General features: G+C 45.4%; 2 protein-coding genes across 22 annotated transcripts in view; one reads left to right on the top strand and one right to left on the bottom strand.

Moving 5' to 3' along the window:
- The window catches only part of CPNE1 (copine 1), a 37,648-nt gene extending 20,703 nt beyond the window's left edge, over positions 1-16,945 (top strand). For 9 of the 10 annotated variants that reach the window (XM_081559949.1, XM_081559947.1, XM_081559950.1 and 6 more), the window contains 15 exons: positions 8,674-8,802; positions 8,901-9,080; positions 9,225-9,299; positions 9,385-9,456; positions 9,604-9,684; positions 9,852-9,941; positions 10,057-10,143; positions 10,275-10,361; positions 10,455-10,514; positions 10,594-10,727; positions 10,825-10,879; positions 11,131-11,182; positions 14,462-14,595; positions 14,750-14,986; positions 15,197-16,945. In XM_081559949.1, the coding sequence (XP_081416075.1) occupies positions 8,674-8,802; positions 8,901-9,080; positions 9,225-9,299; positions 9,385-9,456; positions 9,604-9,684; positions 9,852-9,941; positions 10,057-10,143; positions 10,275-10,361; positions 10,455-10,514; positions 10,594-10,727; positions 10,825-10,879; positions 11,131-11,182; positions 14,462-14,595; positions 14,750-14,986; positions 15,197-15,337 (1,614 nt within the window). In that variant the 3' untranslated portion in view covers positions 15,338-16,945. Of the gene's footprint in view, positions 1-6,886; positions 7,061-7,478; positions 8,803-8,900; positions 9,081-9,224; positions 9,300-9,384; positions 9,457-9,603; positions 9,685-9,851; positions 9,942-10,056; positions 10,144-10,274; positions 10,362-10,454; positions 10,515-10,593; positions 10,728-10,824; positions 10,880-11,130; positions 11,183-14,461; positions 14,596-14,749; positions 14,987-15,196 lie in introns of those variants that run through there. The other variant, XM_081559953.1, reaches the window with a different exon arrangement.
- Positions 16,946-18,192: 1,247 nt separating this feature from the next.
- SPAG4 (sperm associated antigen 4) lies at positions 18,193-22,948 on the bottom strand. Of its 12 annotated transcripts, none has more exons than XM_081559988.1 (12): positions 22,484-22,948; positions 21,871-21,975; positions 21,477-21,543; positions 21,247-21,371; positions 20,959-21,002; positions 20,613-20,638; positions 20,374-20,482; positions 20,074-20,149; positions 19,815-19,930; positions 19,074-19,241; positions 18,475-18,564; positions 18,193-18,359 (listed from the first exon to the last, which is right to left on the bottom strand). In XM_081559988.1, exons 1-12 carry the CDS (start codon positions 22,791-22,793, stop codon positions 18,210-18,212), a joined length of 1,386 nt encoding a protein of 461 aa, XP_081416114.1. In that variant the 5' UTR covers positions 22,794-22,948; the 3' UTR covers positions 18,193-18,209. The 12 variants fall into 12 exon arrangements, with proteins under 12 accessions (XP_081416114.1, XP_081416116.1, XP_081416115.1 ...); XM_081559990.1 differs by having other exon boundaries at positions 21,247-21,308; XM_081559989.1 differs by having other exon boundaries at positions 21,871-21,954.
- Between the last annotated feature and the right edge of the window lie 886 nt (positions 22,949-23,834).

Genomic DNA, 23,834 nt, shown 5'->3' with positions numbered 1-23,834 from the left:
GGCATAGTTTGTCTTTTCAATCTTAAGAGAGGATTCCATGAGTGGTCTAATCCCCATTGGGAGCTTATGGAGAACTTCCTGATGGGTTTTCAAGATTTGATCCAGCATGTGAGCTGATGCAGCATGCCAAGGTAGGCAACAGGAGTGAGAGCATGGCTCTAGTTTGTGAATGAGTGATCCTGCCATACAGATGGGTGCTCTGTTCTTCTCACAGCCTGGAAAAATGGGGTCAAAGGCTGATGCCTTCCCTTGTTAGGCTTTGGGGAATGAAGGAAGGCAGTATAATAACTCCTGAGCATGAAGGACTTTTGAGTTTCAGCTCAATTGGCACCAAATTGGATCCATCTGGATCCAGGAGGAAAGATCTGTTCTTGGTTTATGAAGAGCCAAGTTAAAATCTCACGAGGTAGAGGTAGGGGTTGGGGAAGCCAAAGAAAATACAGAGTGAGTTACTCCCTGTTGGCAGACAGTGGGATTCCCTATCAACAGTCGAATGCTAGTTAACTGGCTCGCTGGGGAAAGGGAAGCCCTGATTTTTAGCATTTGCCTGGTTTCTGTGGTTCAAACTTTTAACAAGGCCACCTACCTAAAAAATTCATTGACAGTTCTCTCTTGTAAACTACAAGCCTGCCTCAGCACACCTACTGCAAGCCTTCCTCAGGTGTTTTGAATTCCCATTGTGTCCTCAGGTCTGTGCCGTGTGACATAGAGATACTGAAGCAGTGTCTTTTCTAAAGAAGCTTGTTATTTCATTGACAGGCCAGGAGCTGAAAACATTGACAGGGTACAGTTATGGTGTGGATCGAGTATAGTGGTCCATAGTGAGAAGTTGAGTGCTGGAAACATCATGACAAGGGAACATTTGAGAGCTAGACTTGAAGGATAATAGTGATGGCCAACATTTATTGGTAATAATAGTATCAGAGTCTGTACTAAGCATCTTGCATACATATATATTTATGTTGTTATTTTTTTTAGAGATAGATAATACTTTCCACTTTACACGTGAGGAACCTAAGACTTAGTAAAAAAAAAAAAAAAATTCTGCCCAAATTGCGTAGGTAAGACATCATTTTGGTGGGTGTGTAGTAGTATTTCATTGTGGCTAGAAAGGAGTAAAGCCAGTACTTGGAGCCTGGTCACTTCACTGCAGAACTCATACTCTTGCCCACTATATCATATTCCTATTAATAGAAGAAGGAAGGTTCTTTCAGTGGAGAAGGGTATAACTACAGCCCAAAGTCTGGGGACTAGGTGGGAGTCAGCATATTTGAGTTCTAGTCCTCATTTTACTTAACCATGTATGTCTCTTAGCCAAATCACACCTTTCCTCTTTGCCATGAATTGAGAATAAGATGATCACTCAGTTCCTTTTTATTTCTAACGTGGTGAATTGTAAGTTACAAAAATGAGAGTATAGTTTCTTTAAGGAGCAGTGGGAAAAGTATCCTGTCAGGGTATGAGGCGTGGGAAGCTCTAAGTTTGGCTGGTGATGGGGTAAGCAGAGGAAACCGATCTACAAGGGCAAGTGAAGGGAATGAGACTCCCAAGTGGTAGAAAGCAAAAGCAGAAAAAGTTGTTGCTGAACACTCAGTTTCCATTTGCAATTCCCCAGGTGTAAGGATGTGAATTGTGGGTGCACAGAGAGAACAAGCTAGTCTTTTGTATTGGATGTTCCTAGACTGCTCACTTCTCCCTTGATGGCTTTAGCAGCAGGCCAGGGCTTTATTTGGGTTATTTCTGAGGATCCTTAAGTTATCACTCCTTTCTTTTAGCATTAACTTAGCGGTTATTTATAAAGCACTTGCTGTGTATGAGTCACTGGAATGGAAATAAGACTGATCTGGTCCATCCCCTGTTGAATTTATAATTTGGTAGGGGGGATGGATAGTATGCAAGTAAGTTACACATTTTGATAGGTTTGTGAGAAGCTGGGTTTTGTTGATTGGAGTCAGGAGAGATTTCTGACTTCAGCATAGAAAACAGGTGGGAAGGGACCGAGAGTGGAAATGGGGAGACCACTTAGAAGATGATTACAGACATCCAGGCAAGATGTGCTGATTCAGAAGCGAGTACACAAAAGACCTGACAAATATTAGCCAGATCTCTTGCAAAAATAAATGAAAAAATTCCTGAGACGACTCTTTTATTGACTCACTTAAATGTTATATTTAATAAAGTTTTGTAGAATTCCAGTCCTATAAAGGATACTGAAAATCCCATGAAATTAAGGACAGTAGATGAAAAGTAAATGAGACTGGTGTAAAGTATGTGACTGTTAAAGGGATATGAGATAGAAGAGTGACACGGACTAGTTTTAACTGTAGAAGATTTCCAAACAGGCAGGCTTGGAGATGAAATTTAAAGGAGATAAACAGGATTTAGGAGAGATTAATAATAATCCCATGCATTTGAAAGTTTAAAGGGAACATGACTCAAAGGATAGAAAACTACACATTATAAAAATTTGTGTGTAAGAGTCACTAATTCCAATGAGAAAGTAAAAAATCAGATTTGTGAAAAAACAAAACTGTAGTTATCCAGGAAGCTCTGACTTCTCAGAATGAAATCCAGCCCTGTATGCTTCTGAGCCACATACAGGCCCACAGCATGAAGAAACAAACAAGAATAGGACCAGCTGTGAAGAAGGTGGTTTTGGTAACGGACTAAAATAGAAGGCTGTAGCCTACCAGAAATTGAGACCTGGCACAAGAGGAATCTCCTTACCCACCGTGTGTTTGACTTGGACCAAAAGCATTTTTTTCTGGGATCTTTGAGAAGTTACGGAGGGTAAGAGCAACAGGTCCAGTTGTTGTCTGTAATCTCACCACCACGATTAATTGCTGCTAATGCTCTTATAGTTCATGACAAAGTCTTTCTCAGGAATAAACCTGTAGTCTTCCATTTAAATTTTTCCTCCAACATTTTTTTATTATTTTTAAAAAAAAATGTTTATTTGATTGTATCAGGTCTCACTTGCAGCACACGGGATCTTTGTTGCATCATGCAGATCTTTGATTGCAATATACAGGCTCAGTAGTTGTGGCAAATGGGTGCTCTAGTTTTGGCGCACAAGCTTCATTCCCCTGTGGCATGTGGGATCTTAGTTCCCTAACTAGGGATCAAACCTGTGTCCCTGTCATTGGAAGGCAGATTCTTAACCACTGGACCACCAGGGGAGTACCCTTCCGTTTTCCTCTCACTCTCCAGCATTTTATTACGAAAACGTTCAACATACAGAAAAGTTGAAAAAATTACACAGTGAATTCCCATATACCCACCACTTAGATTCTACAGTTTAAAATTTCCCATATGCATTCCATAAATCATTTTAATTTTTGGTGCATTTCAAAGAAGTTGCAAGCATCAGCGTACTTCACCCATAAACATTTCAGTATGCCTTGAGTTGAATATAATTTATGAGTTTTGGGACAGGGGGTTGATAAACTTTACATATAATAAGATGTATATAATTTCAATGTATCGTTAGATGAAAAGGGTAAATACACCTATGACTCACATTCCTCTCTCAGTAAAGAACTTACATTCTCCCTAGAATTCTCTTCTGCCTCTTCACAGTTAATACCTGCTTTTCCCCTGGGGGACAGGGGAAGAACAACCACTATTCTGAATTTTTTTTCATGATAGTTTTTGCCTGTCCTAAAACTTGATAGCGTGTAACTGCATTTTATGCTTCTGGTTCATTCATGTTGCAGATATTAATAGTTTGTTTCTGTTTTTGCTGAGGAGTTTTCTACTACATACACAAACATAACTATGGTTTGTTTATCCATTCTTATACTGATGGATACCTGGGCTGTTTCAGATTTTTGGCTATTATGAATAAAGCTCCATGAACATTCATGTACAAGTCTTTTTGTGAACATAATGTATTTTGGATAGAAGACTAGGACGTGGGTGCTCTTAGACTAGGTATGTGTTTGGTTTTCTAATAAGCTCCCAGACCATCAAAGTGGTACCTTTAACACCTTCACTAACACCGTGTGAGGGTTTCACATCCTTGCCAAGATTTTGTGTTGTCAGTTTTTTTACTTTTGGCCATTGTGACGGGTAGGTAATAGTATCTCACTGTGGTTTTAATCTGTATTTCCCTAGTAACCAGTGCTATTAATGACTTCTTCCTTTGAATATTTCCAGTTCATATGTTTTCCTTTATGAAGTATCAGATCAGGATTTTTTTTTACCCATTTTTTAAATTGACTTGTCATTTAACATTGAGTTCTAGGAGTCCTGCATTTAAATTTTAAAGGTTAGTTGTAGAAGAGTACAACTTCTGTGTTACTGCTGGACATTAGTTCAAATGGAAAAGGCCTGAAAGTTTGAGTTGAGCAGAAGTACATGTACCTTTTAATAAGTGAGTGGTTATGAGTACCAACTAAGCACTAGTATTAAGGATACAGAAATAATACCTACCCCTAGCTCCAAGGAGCCCAGATTATGAAGGAGACAGACAAAAGTAAAAATTCTGATGTAATGGTTTCAACATTAAGTCACTAAATATTTGCTGAGTTCTTACTATAGGATGGGTACCGTTGTAGGTATTGTACATATAGGCAAACCAGACATAGTTCCTACTCTAATATAGCTTATTTATTTTCTGGAGTATATATGGGGGAACTATTCTTGCTTGGAAACTCCCATGGATGGTGGAGCCTGGAGGGCTACAGTCAATGGGGTCCCAAAGAGTCGGACACAACTGAGCGACTAACACTTTCATATGGGGGAAGATAGTGCAGAGGCCCTGAAGTGAGGAATGAGATGGATGATGAGTGTATGTGGATCAGAAATGAAACCTGTCTGAAAGGTACATAACAAGATGATGAATTAGGTGAGGGTCAGGTCTTGCAGGGCCTTGTAGACCGTGGTCAGAACTTTGGATTTTTTTATTTTGAGCGTTTTGGGAAGCCATTCCAGAGTTTTAAGTAGAGAAATGGCATGAACTCGTTTCTCTTTGGCTGATGAATTTTGTGTGTGTGTGCGTGCATGTGTGCACATGTATATACAGAAAAGCTGGTGAAGAAACTACTGCAGTCATCCACAGGAGAGAAATCCGACCTGGGGAAGGTGGGCAAGACTTCAGAAAGGAATAATGTCATAGCATAACCATGGATGACAAGGCATTTGCTAGGGAAGAAAGTCAGAGGTATCAGCATGTGTGTGTGTCTGTGTTTGAGGATCAAGAAATAGCCTTCAATGACTAGTTGGGTGGGTGGTGGAATGACAGGAGGTATAACAGTCAAAAAAGGCTTTGAAGGTTGCATTATAGATGCAAAATCATCATATTACACAGTTACTTAATTCTGTATAGATTGGTCCTCTGGAGTTGCGCCACAAGGTGGCTATGCTAGGGAATTAGGCTTTGAACCTAAGGGCCGTGAGCAGGTATACACAGGGCTTCTAGTTAGTGTGGAGACTTTCAGGAATGTGGCATCAAGGATGACTAGGTAAGACACTGATAGGATGAAGAAAACAGGAAACAAAGAGGTCTGAAGTTATGTGGAAAGTGTTTAGAAGCTTTGGGGTTAGAATATTGTCAGGAGGACCTGGAGGAGTGGATTGGGGAAAAAAGTTGAGTCCCTTAAAAAATACAAAATAGTTTAAAATATTGAAATAATATAGAAGTGTCTGTGCGTGAGAGTTGCTCAGTTGTGTCCAACTCTTTGTGACCCCATGGGCTGTAGCCCGCCAGGCTCCTCTGTCCATGGGATTCTCCAGGCAAGAATATTGGAGTGGATTGCAATTTCCTTCCCCAGGGGGTCTTCATGACCCAGGGATCGAACCTGCATCTCTTGCGTCTCCTGAATTGGCAGGCAGATTCTTTACCACTACGCCACGTAGGTTGTTGTTTAGAAGTGTCTAAGAGTATGTAAAATTCTCACCTTTATTCCATTCCTCTGAGGTGTACCTAAAAGTTGCATTTATTTGGTGTATCTTCCATTTTTTAATGTGATTGTATTTATTTTGCATATATATTTAAATCTATTGTATATACACATAACAATTGAAATTTGAAATGGGGTTAACTTTTCTTACCATTTTTTGCAACTTTATTTTTTCATATGATACCATTATACTTCTGCCTTAATTATTTACTTGCTGCTCGGCATTCCATTGACTAGCTACCGTAATTTACTTAGTCACCACCTAATTGATAGACCTTTAAGCTGTCTCACGTTTTCCACTATTAAGCAGTAGTGAAATGAGCATTCTTCTTTGTCTCCGTACTGTGCAAACACTGCCTGAGAGAACGTGTAAAGTGAGAAGTGTGGGGTCCAGTTATGACCTGTGGTTAAGTTACGGTCCCATTCCCTTCGGGAGGGTGTGTCATTCTCTGGATCTGTCCTAGGGGAACCTGCAAAGCAGTGACTTCTGGTCAGAAATCTAAAAGCCACATTTTGGTGGCAATATTCAAAAAAACTAGGGCAATTTCTCCAGATTTTAGCTTGAGGTTCACTGCTTCCAGTTTTTAGATGGTTCTCAGAGGGAGATGAAATAAAGCTTTCTTGTTGAATTTTAGACTGGAGAAGAAATAGGAATAATGTGTAGAAGTGAGAATTCACTTGGGTTGATTTGGATAGAACTTGATGGAGCAGGATTTTCCGATAATTGAATTATAAGAGTGGTGGGTTTTCCATCATTGGATGCATTCAAGCAGAGGCTCAGATGCTATGGAGGGACAGTATATGAAGCACATTGAACTCTTAAAAATCACTCCAGTTTTAGGCAAGTAATGTTATGCTTGATAACAGCATTTGAGATGGAGACCATGAAACACCAAGATGGGAATAGCACTGACTGTGAGCTGGGTTGGGGGAAGGATTGACTTGAGGGTCGATTTAGGGGAGGTTGAGGCTAGAGGCATCCTGGGGTATAGTGCTGGGAAACCTGGAATGCTAGATGAGGCTAGGTGAGGGATCTGACCTTGTCTGCACTCTTGGCACAGATGGTCTGCAGGTATATTGGTCAGTGAGGACAGAGGGTTAGTGAAGAGTCTGAAGATAACTGTTATGGAGACTTAGGAAGACGGGTTTATATGGAGGTCATGATGATCCATGCAAGAAGATAGTGTTTCTAACAAAGGAGATGGATGAATTGGAGATGCTTTGGTGCTGTCTGATGGCCAGTCAGACCTGGCTGAGATGGGAGCAGGGGCTGGAGATGGCCTTTCAGATTTCATTCAACAAATATTATCTAGGTGCTTGAGATAGAGCAGTGGAAAGAACAGATAAATATCCCTTCCCTCATGGAGTGTACATCCTAATGGGGAAGACAAAGCATATAAATATATACAGTATATTAGTGATAAATACTAAAGAGAAAAAAAGCAGGAAATAAGTATGTGATGTATCAGTAGTAGTAGAGTTGAAATTTCAGAATGGCCAGAAAAGGAGAACCTTTTTGTTCAAAATGGAGAAGATGATTTTGAATAGAGACCTAGAGACATTGTAAGGCAACAGCAAGCCATGTGGATTATAGGAGGGAAAAACCTTCTAGTTGTTGAGGTGGAAACAAGCATATGTGTGGAATGACAAGCAGACTGTGTGGCCAGAATGGAATGAGCAAGAGGGGTCAAGTCAGATCTAGATCTTTCAAGACCTTGTTAGTGCGTGCTTGTGTGTGTGCACAGTCACTCAGTGGTGTCCGACTCTTAGCAACCCCATGGACTGTAGCTCACTAGGCTCCTCTGTCCATGGGATTTCCCAGGCAAGAATACTGGAGTAGATTGCCATCCTCCAGGGGATCTTCCAACCCAGAGATCGAACCTCCATCTCCTGCAGCTTCTGCATCGGCAGGCAGATTCTTTACCACTACATGACCTTGTAGGCCAACGCAGAGTTTGGATTTTTTCTGAGCAATGGGAAATCTTTATTGGGTTTTGGTAGCGGTGTGACATGACCCATGTTTGAACGGGATCACCATAGTTGCTGTATTGAGAGTAACCTGTTGGTGTGAGGATGAGTAGAGGTGAGAGTGGCATAAGTAGGATAAGGGAGACCTCTTAAAAGGTGATGCATTAAGGCTGGTGAGAGATGATGGGCTTGGACTAGGTAGTGCAAATAGGAGCTGGACCTGAACAGCTGATTAGAGGCTAGGAGAATCAGTGTGGGGATCATAATTCTACCTCAAGATGTAGGTCCCCAGGGTTAGTGGGGAATTACTGAAGGAAGAGACTTTGGGAAGAAGAATCTGGATCACAGTTGTATTTTGGGCAGTGTTGGGCTTGGAACTTGGACTCAGGTCCCATCTGAGGCCAGTAAAGGCATCAGAGTGAGAATGATTGGTCTCTGAGAAGATCAAGTTTGGGGTCCAGGTCTGGGGAGCATTATTGGGATTAGGACCCAATTTGGGGCTGAGGACTAGTTTGGGGTCATAGTTGTTGATGGAGGCCAGTACACTGTTTCTGCATTTTACTGTGGTTTTCTTGGATCAGGGTTGGCTGTAATTGCCACCTCCCATCCCATTGAGCCTACCCAAGGGGATTGGATGAGTTTGGAACCTATAGGGCCTTCTTTTCCTTAGGTGTCATGGGGGTAGACACAGGCTCAGCACTGCCTGGCTGAAGCTGACTGGCTTTACAAGTTGGGACCTACAGTCAGGGAAAGGTGGAGAAGGGTCCTCGGTGCCTGATTTGTGTCTTTCCCCCACCCCCAGATGGCCCACTGTGTGACCTTGGTTCAGCTGTCTGTTTCATGTGACCACCTCATTGACAAGGACATCGGCTCCAAGTCTGACCCACTCTGTGTCCTTTTACAGGATGTGGGAGGGGGCAACTGGACTGAGGTAAGAAGGACTATAGGGGTTAAAGTCGTGGAGGGATACTAGGACTGTTTGGGGATGGAACGTGCATGACTGTGATGCTCATTGGCTTCTGCCCACAGCTTGGCCGGACTGAGCGAGTACGGAACTGCTCGAGCCCTGAGTTCTCCAAGACTCTGCAGCTTGAGTACCACTTTGAAACAGTCCAAAAGCTCCGATTTGGCATCTATGACATAGACAACAAGACACCTGAGCTGGGGGACGATGACTTCCTAGGAGGAGCTGAGTGTTCCCTGGGACAGGTATGTAGGTCCAAGGATTAGAATCCTTCAGACCCAGGTTGAGTCAGAGCCCTATGAGATAACCCAGAAAGCCTAGAACTTGGAGGTGGGGTTCAACAGGATCTAACCTTGTCTGAGATCTTGGTCCCCTGCCCCCTGCTCTAGATTGTATCCAGTCGGATGCTAACTCTGCCCTTGATGCTGAAGCCTGGAAAGCCTGCTGGGCGGGGGACCATCACGGTAAGGCTGGGGTTTGGTGGGGGAGTGTGCTCATATCAGTGAAGAATTCATGAGACGATACACGTCTCCTGCCTCCCCTACTTAGGTCTCAGCTCAGGAGTTGAAAGATAATCGTGTAGTGACCATGGAGGTGGAAGCCAGAAACCTGGATAAGAAGGTGTGTATGGAAGGAGGCCCTGGGGGTTCAAGAATTAAGCGGATAGAGGTGGTATATTGGAGGTGGGAGGGTGGGAGGGGACAGAGGTCTTTCATAGTGTTTGTCTCTGCCTGAGTCTTATAACTGGGGTCTCTGTGACATTGACAGGACTTCCTGGGAAAATCGGATCCATTCTTGGAGTTTTTCCGTCAGGGTGAAGGGAAATGGCACCTGGCATACAGATCAGAGGTGTGTGACCCCTGGGATTGGGTGTGATGGGGTAGGAGAGAATCTCCTGGGGTTTGTGACTACCAAGATTTGGAGCACAGGGAGGAGTCTGCATATGGCTAGGGAAGGATGGCAGCTCCCCACATGCCAACCCAGAGCTCACTGGAGGCTTTGTACTCCACCCTCAGGTTATCAAGAACAATCTGAATCCTACTTGGAAACGGTTCTCGGTTCCCCTTCAACATTTCTGTGGGGGAGACCCCAGTACACCCATCCAGGTGAGGAGCTTGCCTCCTGAATGGACTGAGCAGGGGCAGAGAGTCTAGGGAGGGATTTATTCTCACCTGCCACCTGCCTCCTGGTCTTTACATACACATACACCTTCCCTCCTAGGTGCGATGCTCCGATTATGACAGTGATGGTTCTCATGACCTCATTGGTACCTTCCACACCAGCTTGGCTCAGCTACAAGCAGCCCCAGTGAGTGCTGGCTCAGGGATATTGAGGTGGACATAGGGGCTACAGCTCCAGGAATAGAGGGAATGCAAGGCAGCTCCCATCCTGGCTGATGCTCTGGAAGTTTCCTACTCTAATTTTTCTTTCCTTACAAGGCTGAGTTTGAATGCATTCACCCTGAGAAACAACAGAAAAAGAAAAGCTACAAGAACTCTGGAATTATCTGTGTCAAGATTTGTCAGGTGAGACAATAGCCCATGTGACCCAGCCTCTGACTTCTAAGCTCCATGACCCCAATCCTTTCACTCCAGCTATAACCCTGGTTTCATCTACAGGTAGAAACAGAACATTCATTCCTAGACTATGTGATGGGAGGCTGTCAAATCAACTTCACTGTAAGTTGCTTCATCAGGGGCAAGAATACAGATCTGGGGCTCAAGATGGCCTTCAACTCCCCTCCTCCCTTCCCCCCAGGTGGGCGTGGACTTCACAGGCTCCAACGGAGACCCTTCCTCACCTGATTCTTTGCACTACCTGAGCCCAACAGGGGTTAATGAGTACCTGACAGCACTGTGGAGTGTGGGCAGTGTGGTTCAGGACTATGACTCGTAAGTAACGTCGTCTCTTGCTCATCGCCGCTCCCTGTTAGCCTCTGGGCTCGTAGTCCTCTCACTGCCTCTTCCCCACTTTGCTGTCTTCCCACAGGGACAAGCTGTTCCCAGCATTTGGATTTGGGGCCCAGGTACCCCCTGACTGGCAGGTGAGTGTTTTCTCCTCTCCACTACTCCTGTTTTTAGTTTCATGGTCCTGATACTGGGGGGATATGGTAAACTTGCTACTTGGCACCCAGCTTTATGTGGAGTTGCAGGGATTCATCTGTATAGGTATGTATACAACAGATGCTCAGGAGTAAATACCTCCTAAATAATGCTTTGTACATATCCTAGTGCCCTTTTTCTTAGCACACAAGTGGTCATGGGGAAAGAACCTCATTTTTATTCTTGCCCTCAGGTTTCCCATGAATTTGCTTTGAACTTCAACCCCAGTAGCCCCTTTTGTGCAGGTAAGTCCCCCATCCTCCAGCATAAGGTGTATCTGTCCAATCTCTGCCAAGCTTGTGTGGGCAAGGGAGAATGAGGGTGGGGAGATAGACACCTGACTCCATTATCTAGAGGAGTGGATTTTACAACTAGGCCTCTGGAGTCCAATCTTCATCCTGCCACTTGATAATCATGTAACTTGGGGCCAGTTGCTTAGCTTCTGTGTGCTTTGGCTTTATAAGAAATACTATAGGATATTGAATATTTTAAGAAGATGCATATAAAGCTTGAAGCAGTAATCCTGGCACATTCTAAGTGCTCTCTAAACTATGATAGCTGTTATATTATCATTATTATCTTTGCCTAGAGGCTCACAGGTACTTATTTGGGCATCAGTAGAAGCATTGGTGCCTCCTTGCAGCTCTATTCAGGGTACTTTTTGCCCCAGGTTCTTTTGTCTAGAGAGGACCAAACCCCATGTTTCCCTAGCCATCCGCAAGTAAACAAGCTGAAGTTGAAAACTTGATCTGATCTAATCTGACCTGTGCTTTTATTAAGATTACAGGTCAATAAATATGTATAATGTCCTTCAGTTTGGGTTTACCTATTTCCTCATAGTTAGATTCAAGTTATGCATTTTTGGCAGGAATACCACAGAAGCCATGCTGTCTGTTCCAGAGGCACATGTTGATTTATCCTCTTACCAGTCTTATTAACTTTGATCATTTGGTTGAGGTAGAATCTACCAGATTTCTCTACTATACAAGTATTGTTTTTTTCTTTATATGTAATTTAAAACATTTTTAATTGAAGGATGATTGATATACAATGTTGTGTTAGTTCCTAATGTACAGGAGAATGATTCAGTTTATATATATAAACTCATATTCTTTTCCATTATGTTTATTATAGGAGGACCTTGTTGTTTATTTTATATATAGTAATTTGTATCTGCTGATCTCAAACTCCTAATTTACCACTCCACTACGCTCTTTCCTCTTTGTTAACCATAAATTTGTTTTCTGTGTCTGTTTCTGTTTTGTATACAGACTCATTTGTATCATATATTAGATTCCACTTATATGTGGAATCTAAATACCACATATATCATATGGCATTTGTCTTTCTGGCTTACTTAGTGTGGTAATCTCTAGGTCCATCCATGTTGCTGCAAATGGCAATATTTCATTCCTTTATATACACACACACACATATATGTATTTAACTAATTTTTATTCATTTTTAATTAAAAAAATATTTTCTTTTTTGGTCGTGCCATGCAGCATGCAGGAACTTAGTTTCTAGGGATCATACCCAGGCACCCTGCAGTGGAAATGTGGATTCCTAACCACTGGACCACCAGGGAATTCCCTTCATTTGATTTTTAAAGAAACAGTTTAAAACCCATTATCTTTCTCAAAATTACTTGAATCAATTTATTATTTTAGTATTTTTTAATTGAAGTATAGTTGATTTGTAATGTGTTGATTTCTTCTGTACACCAAAGTGATTCAGTTATACATATATATATTCTTTTTTAATACTCTTTTCCATTATGGTTTATCATAGGATATTTAATACAGTTCTCAGTGCTATATAGTAGAACTTGTTTATCCATTCTGTATATAAAAGCTTAAATCTGCTAACCGCAACCTCCCACTCACATCCCTCCCCTAACACCTTCCCACTTGGCAACCACTAGTCTATTCTCTATGTTCGTGGTTCTGTTTCTGTTTCTTAGATAGCTTTATTCATCTGTTGATGGACATCTAGGATGCTTCCATGTCTTGGCAACTGTAAATAATGCTGCTATGAACATTGGGGTGTGTGTATCTTTTTGAATTAATGTTTTCTTCAAATATATGCCCAGGAGTGGGATTGCTGGATCATTTGGCAACTATATTTTTAGGTTTTTAAGGTGCCTCCATATTGTTTCCATAGTGGCTGCACCAATTTTACATTCCCACTAACAGTGTAGAAGAATTCCCTTTCTTCCACATCTTTCTAGCATTTGTTACTTGTAAATTTTTTAATGATGGCCCTTCTGACTGGTGTGAGGTGATACCTTACTGTAATTTTGATTTTCAGTTCTTCACTTGTGGGAGGCCATGCCACGCAACATGCGAGATCTTAGTTCCTTACCAGGGATCAAACACGTGCCCCCTGCAGTGGAAGCACAGAGTCCTAACTGCTGGACTGTCAGGGAATTCCCTGCATTCCTCTAATAATTACCAGTGTTGAGCATCTTTTCATGTGGCTACTGGCCATCTGTATGTCTTTAAAGATTTGTCTATTTAGGTCTTTTGCCCACTTTTTGATTGGATTATTTGGGTTTTTTTGATACTGAGTTGTATGAGCTATTTGTATATTTTGGAATTTAAGCCCTTGTTGGTCACATCATTTGCAAACATTTTTTCACAGTCTGTAGGTTGTCTTCTTGTTTATAGTTTCCTTTGCTGTACTGAAGCTTGTAAGTTTGATTAGGTCCCATTTGTTTATTTTTGCTTTCATTCCTATTTCCTCGAGAGACTGACTTTGGTACAATTTATGTCAGGAAATGTTTTGCCTATGTTCCTTTTTAGTTTTATGGTGTTATGTTTTATATTTAAGTCTTTAGGCCATTTAGAGTTTATTTTTGCGTATGGTATGGGGGAGTGTTCTAACTTCATTCATTTACTTGCGGCAGTCCAGCTTTCCCAGCACCACTTGGTGAAGAGACTGTCTTTTCTCCATTGTATGTTTTTGCCTCCTTTGTTAATTGACTATAGGTGGGTGGGTGGGCATGTGTTTTTTGTTTTTTTTTTCTTTTAACTAATCATCATCATCCTTTGGGAGGATACTTTGAGACTGTAAATATCCAGTCACTCATCAATTTTTACCTTGTAGCATCCATTGATAGTCCTTGCCTTAATCAATTATCTCTGATTGTCAAATGATTCTATAATTTCTCCTTTTACATTTATTAAGAGCTTTTCCTTGTCTATTATATCTCCGTGGATTCTTATTTTATAAAATGGGTTATAATTCATTATTTTTTAAGTGCATTATAACTTGATGCTCAACTTTCCTGGATTTGTTCAGGGGATTCCCCCAATCTGGATTTTAATTCAAGCTGTGGTTCAGGGCACGTGCCCTTCTTTTCCTTGGCCCTAATTTTCTCATCTGTAGGGTAAGGTTAAGAACCTTGGGTTACAGGGGCGAGTGAATGAAATGCACCCAGGTTCCCAAATCTGGTGTCGTCAGGGCTGGCAGAACCCTGAGAGGCCCAGTATTTTATGGTATTTTTTGCCTTTCTTCTCTAGGCATCCAGGGCATTGTGGATGCCTACCGCCAGGCCCTGCCCCAAGTTCGGCTCTATGGTCCTACCAACTTTGCACCCATCATCAACCATGTGGCTAGGTTTGCAGCCCAGGCTGCAAATCAGAGGAATGCTTCGGTGAGGGTCATGGGAGGTAGTGGGCGAGGAAAGGGGGGTCTTGGTCAAGGGCTCCCTTGAGGACTATATAATAAGAGACTTCTTGTCAGTGTGGGAATGTGTGGCTGGGATGTTTAGAGGGTCTGCCTCAGTATATGAATGGACTTGCCTTTAGCAATACTTCGTGCTGTTGCTGCTGACCGATGGTGCTGTGACAGATGTGGAGGCCACACGTGAAGCTGTGGTTCGTGCCTCCTACCTGCCCATGTCAGTGATCATCGTGGGTGTGGGTTGTGCTGACTTTGAGGCCATGGAGCAGCTGGACGCTGATGGTGGACCCCTGCACACACGCTCTGGGGAGGCAGCCGCTCGTGATATTGTGCAGTTTGTGCCCTACCGCCGTTTCCAGAATGTGAGTAGGGGCAAGCCTGGGGACAGAATAGAGCTGGGAGTTCAGCCTTCCACCTCTCCCTGATGTGTGTGGGGATATTTATCCCTTCACCTGAGCCTGGGGCAGGGTTGGGTGTTGGATTCTGTATCCTTTCTTGGGTGTGAAATGTAGACCTTGTACAAATGAAGCCATTATGGCCCATCACTGAACTTGCCCCTCTTCTCCTGGCAGGCCCCTCGAGAGGCACTGGCGCAGACTGTACTTGCAGAAGTACCCACGCAACTGGTCTCCTACTTCAGGGCCCAAGGTTGGGCCCCATTCAAGCCACCTCCACCTGCAGCCAAGGGCCCTGCACAGGCCCCCCAGGCCTAGATTCCCTTGAAGGGGTTGACCGTGGCCATTTCTCAGTCCCATGTTACTAAGGTCCCCAGCCCTGAACACACATTCCCTAGTGCTTGCACTTTGTTTTATACTTTTATATTTAATTCTGCTGTTGCTGCCCTTGATCTCACCTGCTTGCCCCTGGAATCCCTCATTCAATAAAGTTGAAGACCACTCCTTTGCTACCACTCTGTGTTTTAGGTGGGAATCTGCTATTAGCCATGGTTAGTTCTCCTCTCTGAACTTACTTGTTTGACTTTAGGGGTTGTTGAGTGAAGGAGTCCTCTGACATAATAGCCCCCACTCAAAGAAATTGGGTATTCCCGGCCAGATATCTAGAGACACTGACTCTGTTTTGGAAAATGCAAAGACTGAATATAAGCCAAACACCTAGCCCACCCTGCCTCAGCAGGGCTAAGCTGGGAACACAGACAAGGTGGAAAGTGTTAGGGGAGGGGTGAGTTTTAAGATGGATCAAGGGCTATGCTTGACTCCCTGGAAGGTGGAGCAGTGGTGGTTCTAGTCCTAAAAATAGGCTACAAGCCTCACTTTTTTTAATAGCTCTTTTTTTTTCTTACTAGAAAATTAATATGTATATTCATTATAGGGAAAAATACCACCCAAACTCCCGTGTCCCATTAAAATATTTGGTGCATATTTTTTAATACTTTCTACATATTTACAGTGATGCATGTTTTTTATTTTACAGAATTGGGATCATATTGTACATACTGTTTTAGTATGCTTTAAATGTTTTTTAAATGTATGCTAGTTAGTACAAAATTATTTCAAATATATTGTATGAGATAGATAATGGGCAGGGTATATTTCCTATGTCTGACAAATTTTTCTCTAAATAGACTACTACACTGTTTGCACTTTATTGTATTTTGGGTATTTTAACCCATTAGAACTTATTAGTGACTTCATTCTTTTTAATGCCTATAGATTACTCTGTGTATGAGTGTATTATAGCTTACTTAGCCAATCCCTAATTTATCAAGATTTGGGTCCCTTCTGGTTTTCTTCTGTTACAACAAACAATGCTGTAAGGAATATCCTAATACATTTATCTGTGCATTTATATAGTAATGTTTCTGAAGAATTTATTCCTACAAGTGAAAATGTTCAATCAAAAGATATGAATACTTAATATTTTAATAGATACTGTAAATTGCATTTCATAATAATTTTTTACCCATTTCATTAATCTGACAGGCAAAAAAACCCCTCAGTTTTAGTTGAATTTATTGAATTATGAAGGCTAGGTATCATTTTATATTTTTGTCAATTGTATTTCTTATGAATAGCTTTTTTATAGGTTGTTGTCCTTTACAGACTTTATTGTTATAGTTATTCAGTTATCAACCCTTTATCTCTTACACATGTTAAAAATATTTCCTCCCAGGCTATTATCTTTTTACTTATAGTGTCTTTTGGTCTATGTAACTCTTTTGAAATGGAAATTTAAAAATTTTATGTATGTCAGCCTAGCTTGCTTTTGTGTATGTGTGTGTGTGTATGTAACCTAGCTTGCTTGTTAAAAAGTTATATGTATATTATTACTTACTTTTCATGCCATTAAACAGTCTGTTACCATTTCTGTTGTCTACATATTATTTTTGTAGTGTATCTTCTTAGATACTATTTCTGTTTTTTCCTTTATAAACAACAGTGTGATCGACATCCTTAAGGTAGTAACTTAGATTATGTCTGTGTATCCTTTGGATCCATTCTTAGAAATGGAATTGCTGTGATTAAAAAAAGTATAAAAAAGTTAAGACTTTTCAGCACCTATTGTGAAAATGCCCTCCAGAAAAGCTGTATTAGTTCATTAGTTAGGAAACTTCAGACTTTAAGAGTACTCAATAGATTCTGTTCCCTGTGTCTTCAAATTACAAAAGTAATAACCCCCAAATTTAACCATCCTCACACATAATCTTGCATTCCACTTCCTAGAGGTATAACACTGTTCATAGTCTGTAGATTCTTCCAAAACATGAACACACTGGAAAGGATCCTAACAGTCAAGATGTTGCATGTGTTTCTTTGTTGACACTTTTCCCCCTTTGTGAGCCCTCTGCCCAAGTAGAACTCATTAATCCTTTGATGTCTGTCTCCTCCATCTTTTCCCCTCCAATTCTACTTTTGACCCTTGGAACGAAGAGTTCTTGGATCAATAAATGAATTGTCCCATTTTCTGGAGCGTCTTCTCTTCCCTGTCAGGCTCCTCCTGGAGGGCAGGGACTGGTCAACACTCTACCACGTGTACTGTTCCTAGCATAGTTGAACACTCAAGTTTCAGTGAAAATAACCTGAGTAGGGACAGTCAGGCCTGCATCATTTCTGACTCAAATGCCTCCTAAGGTTCTCAAGTCTCCCTAAGATTTTACCTGAAAAAGGGAGAAGTTCTGCCTCCACCTGCACCTAGCAAGAGTTGGGGTGAGAAGTGGGGGGCACAGCACGGCTTCATGCCGACTAGTAGCTCTGCAAGAAGGCGACCTCTAGAGAAAGGTAGGCTCAGGGTCCCACTGTGGCTCAGCTCTTCACTAGCTGTGTGACCTTGCAACTTTCCCAATCTAAGTGGTTTCTCCCTCTGTGGTTGTGAAAGTTAGTTAGAGAAGGCATATAACATCCAGAGTACTGTCTTAGGTGCATGGTAAACACTCCATACACAAGCTACTGGTGCTACTATACTGATCTGGGCTTGTCCAAGAAGAAGGCGCTTTGATAGATGCCCCCCCACCACATTTATGTACCAAAGGCAACTAGAGTGCCAGTCTCCCTGCCCACAACAGACCTCCCAGCACTAATCCAGCTACTTTCAGCACAGACTTCCACTCTACTCCAACAATCAGCATGTTTAATGGGCGTACCCTGTGGCACTGTCCCCTGCCCCCTCTGAGGTTCGAATACCATGGGCTCGGACTCGATACAAGCACGTGAAACGGGGGTGGCCCCAGTTGCTTAGAATCTGGATCTTCACCTTGGGAAAGGCAGCTGGAGGATCATTCTGGAGAGACAAATGGATAATGCCAATGTCTGCTCTCCCAAGGGCGGCCTTCCTCCCCAATCTTCCCTCATTGTCCCATTCTCTTAGACCCCTCACCTCCCAGACACCAACATACCTGTAGGTGGAAAGTCTGAATCTCAGATTTCTCCACGTCGAAGGTAAATTTCCCCAAGAAGACCTCAGTCTCATCATCAACTTGGAGGCCCTGATAAGTGAAGAATGAGTGGAGGAACAGGACATAGGTGGGGGTGGAGGTGTTGAGAACCTACCTCGTGTTCAGTAGTTGTATGCACACTCTCATTTACTTTTTGGTGTTAGGATGGTAGAGTGTGGAATCTGGGCTCAAAGAAATCAAGTTGCAAATTTAAGTCTGACCACTTGCTAGCTGTGTGACCTTAGGCAAGTTACCTCCCCTATCTGAGCATTACTTTTTCTCATCTGTGAAGGGGGGAGATAATAGCACTTCATAGGTTGTTGTGTGGATGCAAGGATATATAATCCATGTAAAGTACTCAAAACAGAAAAGGACTCAATATACCATAACCAATATTTGCATATGGTATGGTTATTTAAGACCTATGGCAACCCTGAGAGGCAAGTGGTAATATCTCCATTTTATGGATGAGCAAGCAAAGATTCAGTAGCCTCAGTTTTTATGACTGCCTTGTGCTCTGTAGGAAAATCCCCCACCTCCTTGGCCTCAGCCCCACTTACATAGACTGCAAAGTCACGGGGGGCGCTGTTAGCTCCCCGGGTGTGCGCCACAGTGGGTGGTGGATGCTGCAGAGTGATATCGCTCAGCTGCACACGACCTGGCAACCGGATCACCACCTGGCCCTGGTCACCCTCAAAAGCCCAGCAATTTCCAGGGAACACATCTGGCTGCAGGGGGGTGGACAGATCTTCAGAACCACAGGACTGAGCAACTGTGGCCCTTCCCCAGCCTCCTGGGCATTGGTTCTGATAGGCCCCTCCATCAGCTTGACCCTGTCAAGGGCCCACCCAGAACTCCACCCAGGACTCCATTCCCTAGCAGTGCCAGAAAGTGTTAGTCGCTCAATCGTGTCCGACTCTTTGTGATCCCATGAATTGTAGCCCGCCAGGCTCCTCTGTCCATGGAATTCTCCGGGCAAGAAAACTGGAGTGGGTAGCCATTCCCTTCTCCACGGGATCTTTCTGACCCAAGGATCGAACCCAGCATTGCAGGCAGATTCTTTACCGTCTGAGCCACCAGGGAAGCACTGCCAGGTCTCTCCAGTATTATGCTGTCCTCCGCCTCACCCAGAGCCTCACCCCAGGCAAACCAGGCCCGCCTGCAGGCAGCCAAATTATGCCCAGCAGGGTCCCCCTGGCGCCACACCCTCAGCTAAGTCAGGTCCCACCCCAGGAAGCTGTGGGATCCTTTCTCCAGAATCCGCCCCTGGTTCCCTTCCAGGATCTAGGTTCCAGGCCCACCTCCAGGATAACTGTGGGCGGTCGCGCGTAGTTCCAGAAGCTGAAGCGATTCCAGAAGTAGGCAGTGTTGGCATCCTCATAGTCCTGGGATGTCTTCTCTAGGTCGATGGAGGCTCCTGGAGCAGGGAGAAGCAACTAGTCAGGGGCTCCCAGGCCAGACCCACAGCGAGCGCAGTGTCTGTCTGAGGTCGGTCTGTCTGGGCAGATCTTGTGCATAGTTCTGTCTGGGTCTCTGAGTCTCAGTCTCTCTGGGTCTTACCGACAGAACTCAGCGCATAGTCGGGTTTTCGCACAAAGTCCTCACTCAGCCTCTGGAATACGAGTTTGGCCACTCTCTGAAAAGAGAGAGGGCGGAGCCTGGAGGGGCGGGGCTTGCGGGCAGGTTTTATACTGGGGCGGAGTTCTCGGGGGCTCTGGTCCGGGCATTTAGACTCAGGAAGGAGCAAGCGTGGCTCCAAGGTGGGCGGGGACTGCGCAATGGGCGGAGCCACGGGGCCAGGCTCTCCCGGCCGAGCTCCCGGACAGGGTTCTGAGAGCGGGCTGCGTCTGCGGGACTCACCTCGCTGTTGGCGGCGCGAACGCTGGACATCTCCTTGTGGAGTTTAACCAGTTCAGCCTGGAGCTGCTGCAGCTGCTGCCCCTGGGAGCGCACGCGCTCGTGGTATTCGCTGCAGGCAGAAGGTTGGCACGCTGCAGTTGGCTCCCTGTCCTCCTGGCCACTTCCCGTAGGATCTCCCCCCCACTCCAACAGAAGATTCTTTGAGGCCCCCAACTCCCCACCCCAGTGCCCTCTTTCACCTCAGAGTCAGCATCTCCTTAGGTTCCTATTGGAGGGAGGAGGAAGGATCAAAAAACAGCGCCGCTTAGCTCCCACCTCAGTGTGGGAGTGGCCAGATACAAAGAGCCTTCTCTCTGAGGACTGCCTACCTACCCCCTTTTCCTGACCTTCCAGCATCTCTCCAAGACAGACCCTGAAGCACTTCTGGGCACATTCCCCCAGAAATCTGTCTATAGCCAGCCTTTCCTTAGGGTGATAGCTTCTGGCACTGCCCCCCTCCCCAGTGGCCCAGGGGACTCCCCACAACCTCCAGGTTTATAGCCTGCCTGCCAACCACCCAACCCCAGGACAGTCTCCCCGACTCACATTTTCCAAATGAGGGGCGAGGTACAGGAGCCCCCACCAAAGTGCTGGAGAAAGAAGGAGTGGTCTCAAGGGAAGGGAAGGGAGGAGGTTTCTCAGGCGAAAAGGGGACGGTGGGGGGAAAGAGGCTTGAAGGAGCTCAGTCTGAGGAGGGAAGGCTCTGAAGGGGACTGTGAGGAACTGTGAGCCTCTGAAGGAACTGAGTGGGCTGAAGGATATAAGAGAAAGTGTACCAGGTTTGGCTTCAAAGCATCCAGGGCTGGGGCCCCAGGGAACTGATCACCCTCTCACCTGCCAGAAAGAGGCTCAGCAGTGACACAGCCGTGAGCAGGAAGCGGATGGAACAGACCTCCCTGAGGAACCGAAGGGAGGCTGAGGCCCCCCAGCCCCCACCCCAGGGTCCTAGACCCAGCTTCCTGTGAACACAGGTATGAATCGGCTCCAGCCTCAGCCGGGTCTGGCCCTGCTCCCCACCCCCTCCAAAGAGCAGCCCCTGGGGCTCCCCCTTCCCTCCCTCTGACCTGTACACACTGACCAGCACGTCTCCTACCAGGGATAACAACACGCTCAGCACCTGGAAGAGTAGGCCTGAGGAGAAGAAAGGGGGCTCAGAGAAGGGACTAGGCTTAGGGAGGGAAAGAGATGGGGGGAGGGGCTCACAGAGCTGGCGTTGGAGGTTCAGAAAAACCTAGGAAGGGGGTTCGGGAAGAGAGGGGTGGGCTAGGAGACTTAGATGGGGACAAGGAGAATGGATTATCATTCTTAGAGAAGGTGGGTCGGGCTCAGGGAAGGGGCTGGACAATCAGACATGGGCCGGGGGCTCAGAACTGAAAACAGGGCCTCAAAGGTGAGAAATGGAGTTCAGAGGGGAGAGCCAGAGGGGTCAGAGGGGATCTGGGCTGGTTTGGCCCGTACTCAGGAAGCTCTTGGACACTTGCAGGGGAGGCATCTCCTGCCTCAGATCCAGAGTCGGGAGAAGGTCGAGCTGCTCCTCAGAGACTGCGGGAGAGCCAGCCGGTTCTGCGGGAGCCCAAGGGCTCCATTGGGGCCTTGTGCACCGCAGGCCCTCTGTTTCCCCAGGACCTGGCTGCAGGTTCCCTTAGCCCAGAAGTAGGGCTGCCTCACAGGTTTTGGTCGCACAGAATCCACATCCCTGGGCACTCTGAGGCCCCGCCCCCCACCCCGGTAAACTCAGTCTAGTGGTTGTCCCACCCCGCAAACGGTGGTGCCGCCCCCAGTCTTCGGTCTTGATGCGGCCCTATTTGCCGGGTAGCTGAGGGTGCTAACAACCGAGGCCACGCCTCCTCGGCGGTGCCCAATCACAAGCTTTTCCCCGCCCCTTGCCAGGACCATCCACCTCACGAGACCCACACTTGGGGCATCTTATTCATTGCCTACTCTTTTTTTTCCCCTGCAGGCCCCTCCCCTTAGAGGGTGCCCAGATAGTTTTATCCCGCTTCCGCGCCGAGCCCCACCCCTTAGGCCCCACCCCTTCCCTCCGCTCACCCGGGTTCGACCCCGCCCGCACCCGAGGCCCCGCCCCTCACGGTTGCCGCGCCACAGGCGGTCTGCCCATTGTGGCTCCGAGGCGCCGGCTTCTTCCGAGAGCTTCCAGCCCATGTGGTTCCTCCGGGCACTCCAGCGCTCAAGGAGGGCTCACCGCAGCTCGAGCCCCGGGCTCGTCTGCCCTCGGGCTCCCTGGGCCCCGGCCCAGTTGACCGGTGCCCGCAGCTGTCCCCCGAGGTGACGCTCACAGAGCTGTTGCTGTTGTCGCTGTAGAAGTTGGGCGTGTGCTTGTGCTGGGACGCGGCTGAACCCGGGCGGGGGCTTCGCCGCATCCTGACCCGGGGCTGTGGCCTTCCGACGCCAAAGGCACCGTCGTGGCCTCCAAGGCCCTCGGCCCTCCTTCAGCTGGTGCGCGCCGCCCGGACCCCTCGACTCTGCGTGCAGCCGGCTGGCCCCGTGGCCTGCCGCAACCCTCTCCTCTGTAACTGGGCCGGGCTGCTGACTTCATAGAGGAGACCACCGTCTCCACGGAACGCCCTGGCCGGCGTCACAGAGCCAGTCGTGACGTCCCTGGGAGCCTTGGCTGTCTCCCTTATTCTTTCCCAAGTTAAAGCAAGCAATGACATTACAGCATTTCCCAAAACACCCTGTCTAAAACTACTGCTTAACATGAAAGAATTTCTGTCCCCCTTCCTGCTTTGTTTTTCTCCTTAGCACTTACGTGTTTTATTTCGTTCTTCATTACGTGTCACTCCCAGTAGAGCAGTAAGCTTTATGAAGGCAGAGATTTTTGTTGTGTTCACTACTGTATCTTTCAGCACCTCGACAGGCTTAGCATGTAGTGTCGTTCAGTCGCTCAGTCGTGTCTAACTCTTTGTGACCCCATGGAATGTAGTATTTGCTGGGTGCACATGTATCTATGAAGGAATAGATGTTAAGAAGGGGCGAGGGATCACCCCCATGTGGCACTTCTCAATACAGTCTTTTTAGTCTCTTTTGCTCTAAAAACCCTTCAGGCTCCTCCTCCTCTCATCCTAGTCATCAGGCCAGAGAACTCTGACCTCAGGGATCTATGATCTCTTCTGGACCCATATTCACCAGGGGTCTGTGGGGAATTCAGTACCCCTCTATCACCATATCTTTTTGTTCTTTTATACAATTGATGCCTTCAAACTGTGGTGCTGAAGACTCCTGAAAGTCCTTAGCACAGCAAGGAGATCAAATCAGTCAATCTTAAGGGAAATCAACCCTTAGTACTTATTGGAAAAACTGATGCTGAAGCTGAAGCTCCAATATTTTGGTCATCTGATGCGAACAGCCGTCTCATTGGAAAAGTCCCTGATGCTGGGAAAGATTGAGGGCAGGAGAAGAGG

The sequence above is a fragment of the Giraffa tippelskirchi genome, chromosome 13, assembly GCF_054371585.1.
Source record: "Giraffa tippelskirchi isolate mGirTip1 chromosome 13, T2T-mGirTip1v1.2.pri, whole genome shotgun sequence".
Taxonomy (NCBI): domain Eukaryota; kingdom Metazoa; phylum Chordata; class Mammalia; order Artiodactyla; family Giraffidae; genus Giraffa; species Giraffa tippelskirchi.
This window is presented reverse-complemented; position numbering and strand designations above follow the sequence as displayed.

Excerpts from the sequence above, each read along its gene's own strand:
- SPAG4 (XM_081559988.1), bottom strand. The coding sequence starts at position 22,793 with ATGCGGCGAAGCCCCCGCCCGGGTTCAGCCGCGTCCCAGCACAAGCAC. Across the intron at positions 20,483-20,612 it reads AAGGAGATGCTGACTCTGAG|CGAATACCACGAGCGCGTGC; the intron begins GTGAAAGAGGGC and ends TTCTGCCTGCAG. Across the intron at positions 19,931-20,073 it reads CTATGCGCTGAGTTCTGTCG|GAGCCTCCATCGACCTAGAG; the intron begins GTAAGACCCAGA and ends TCCCTGCTCCAG.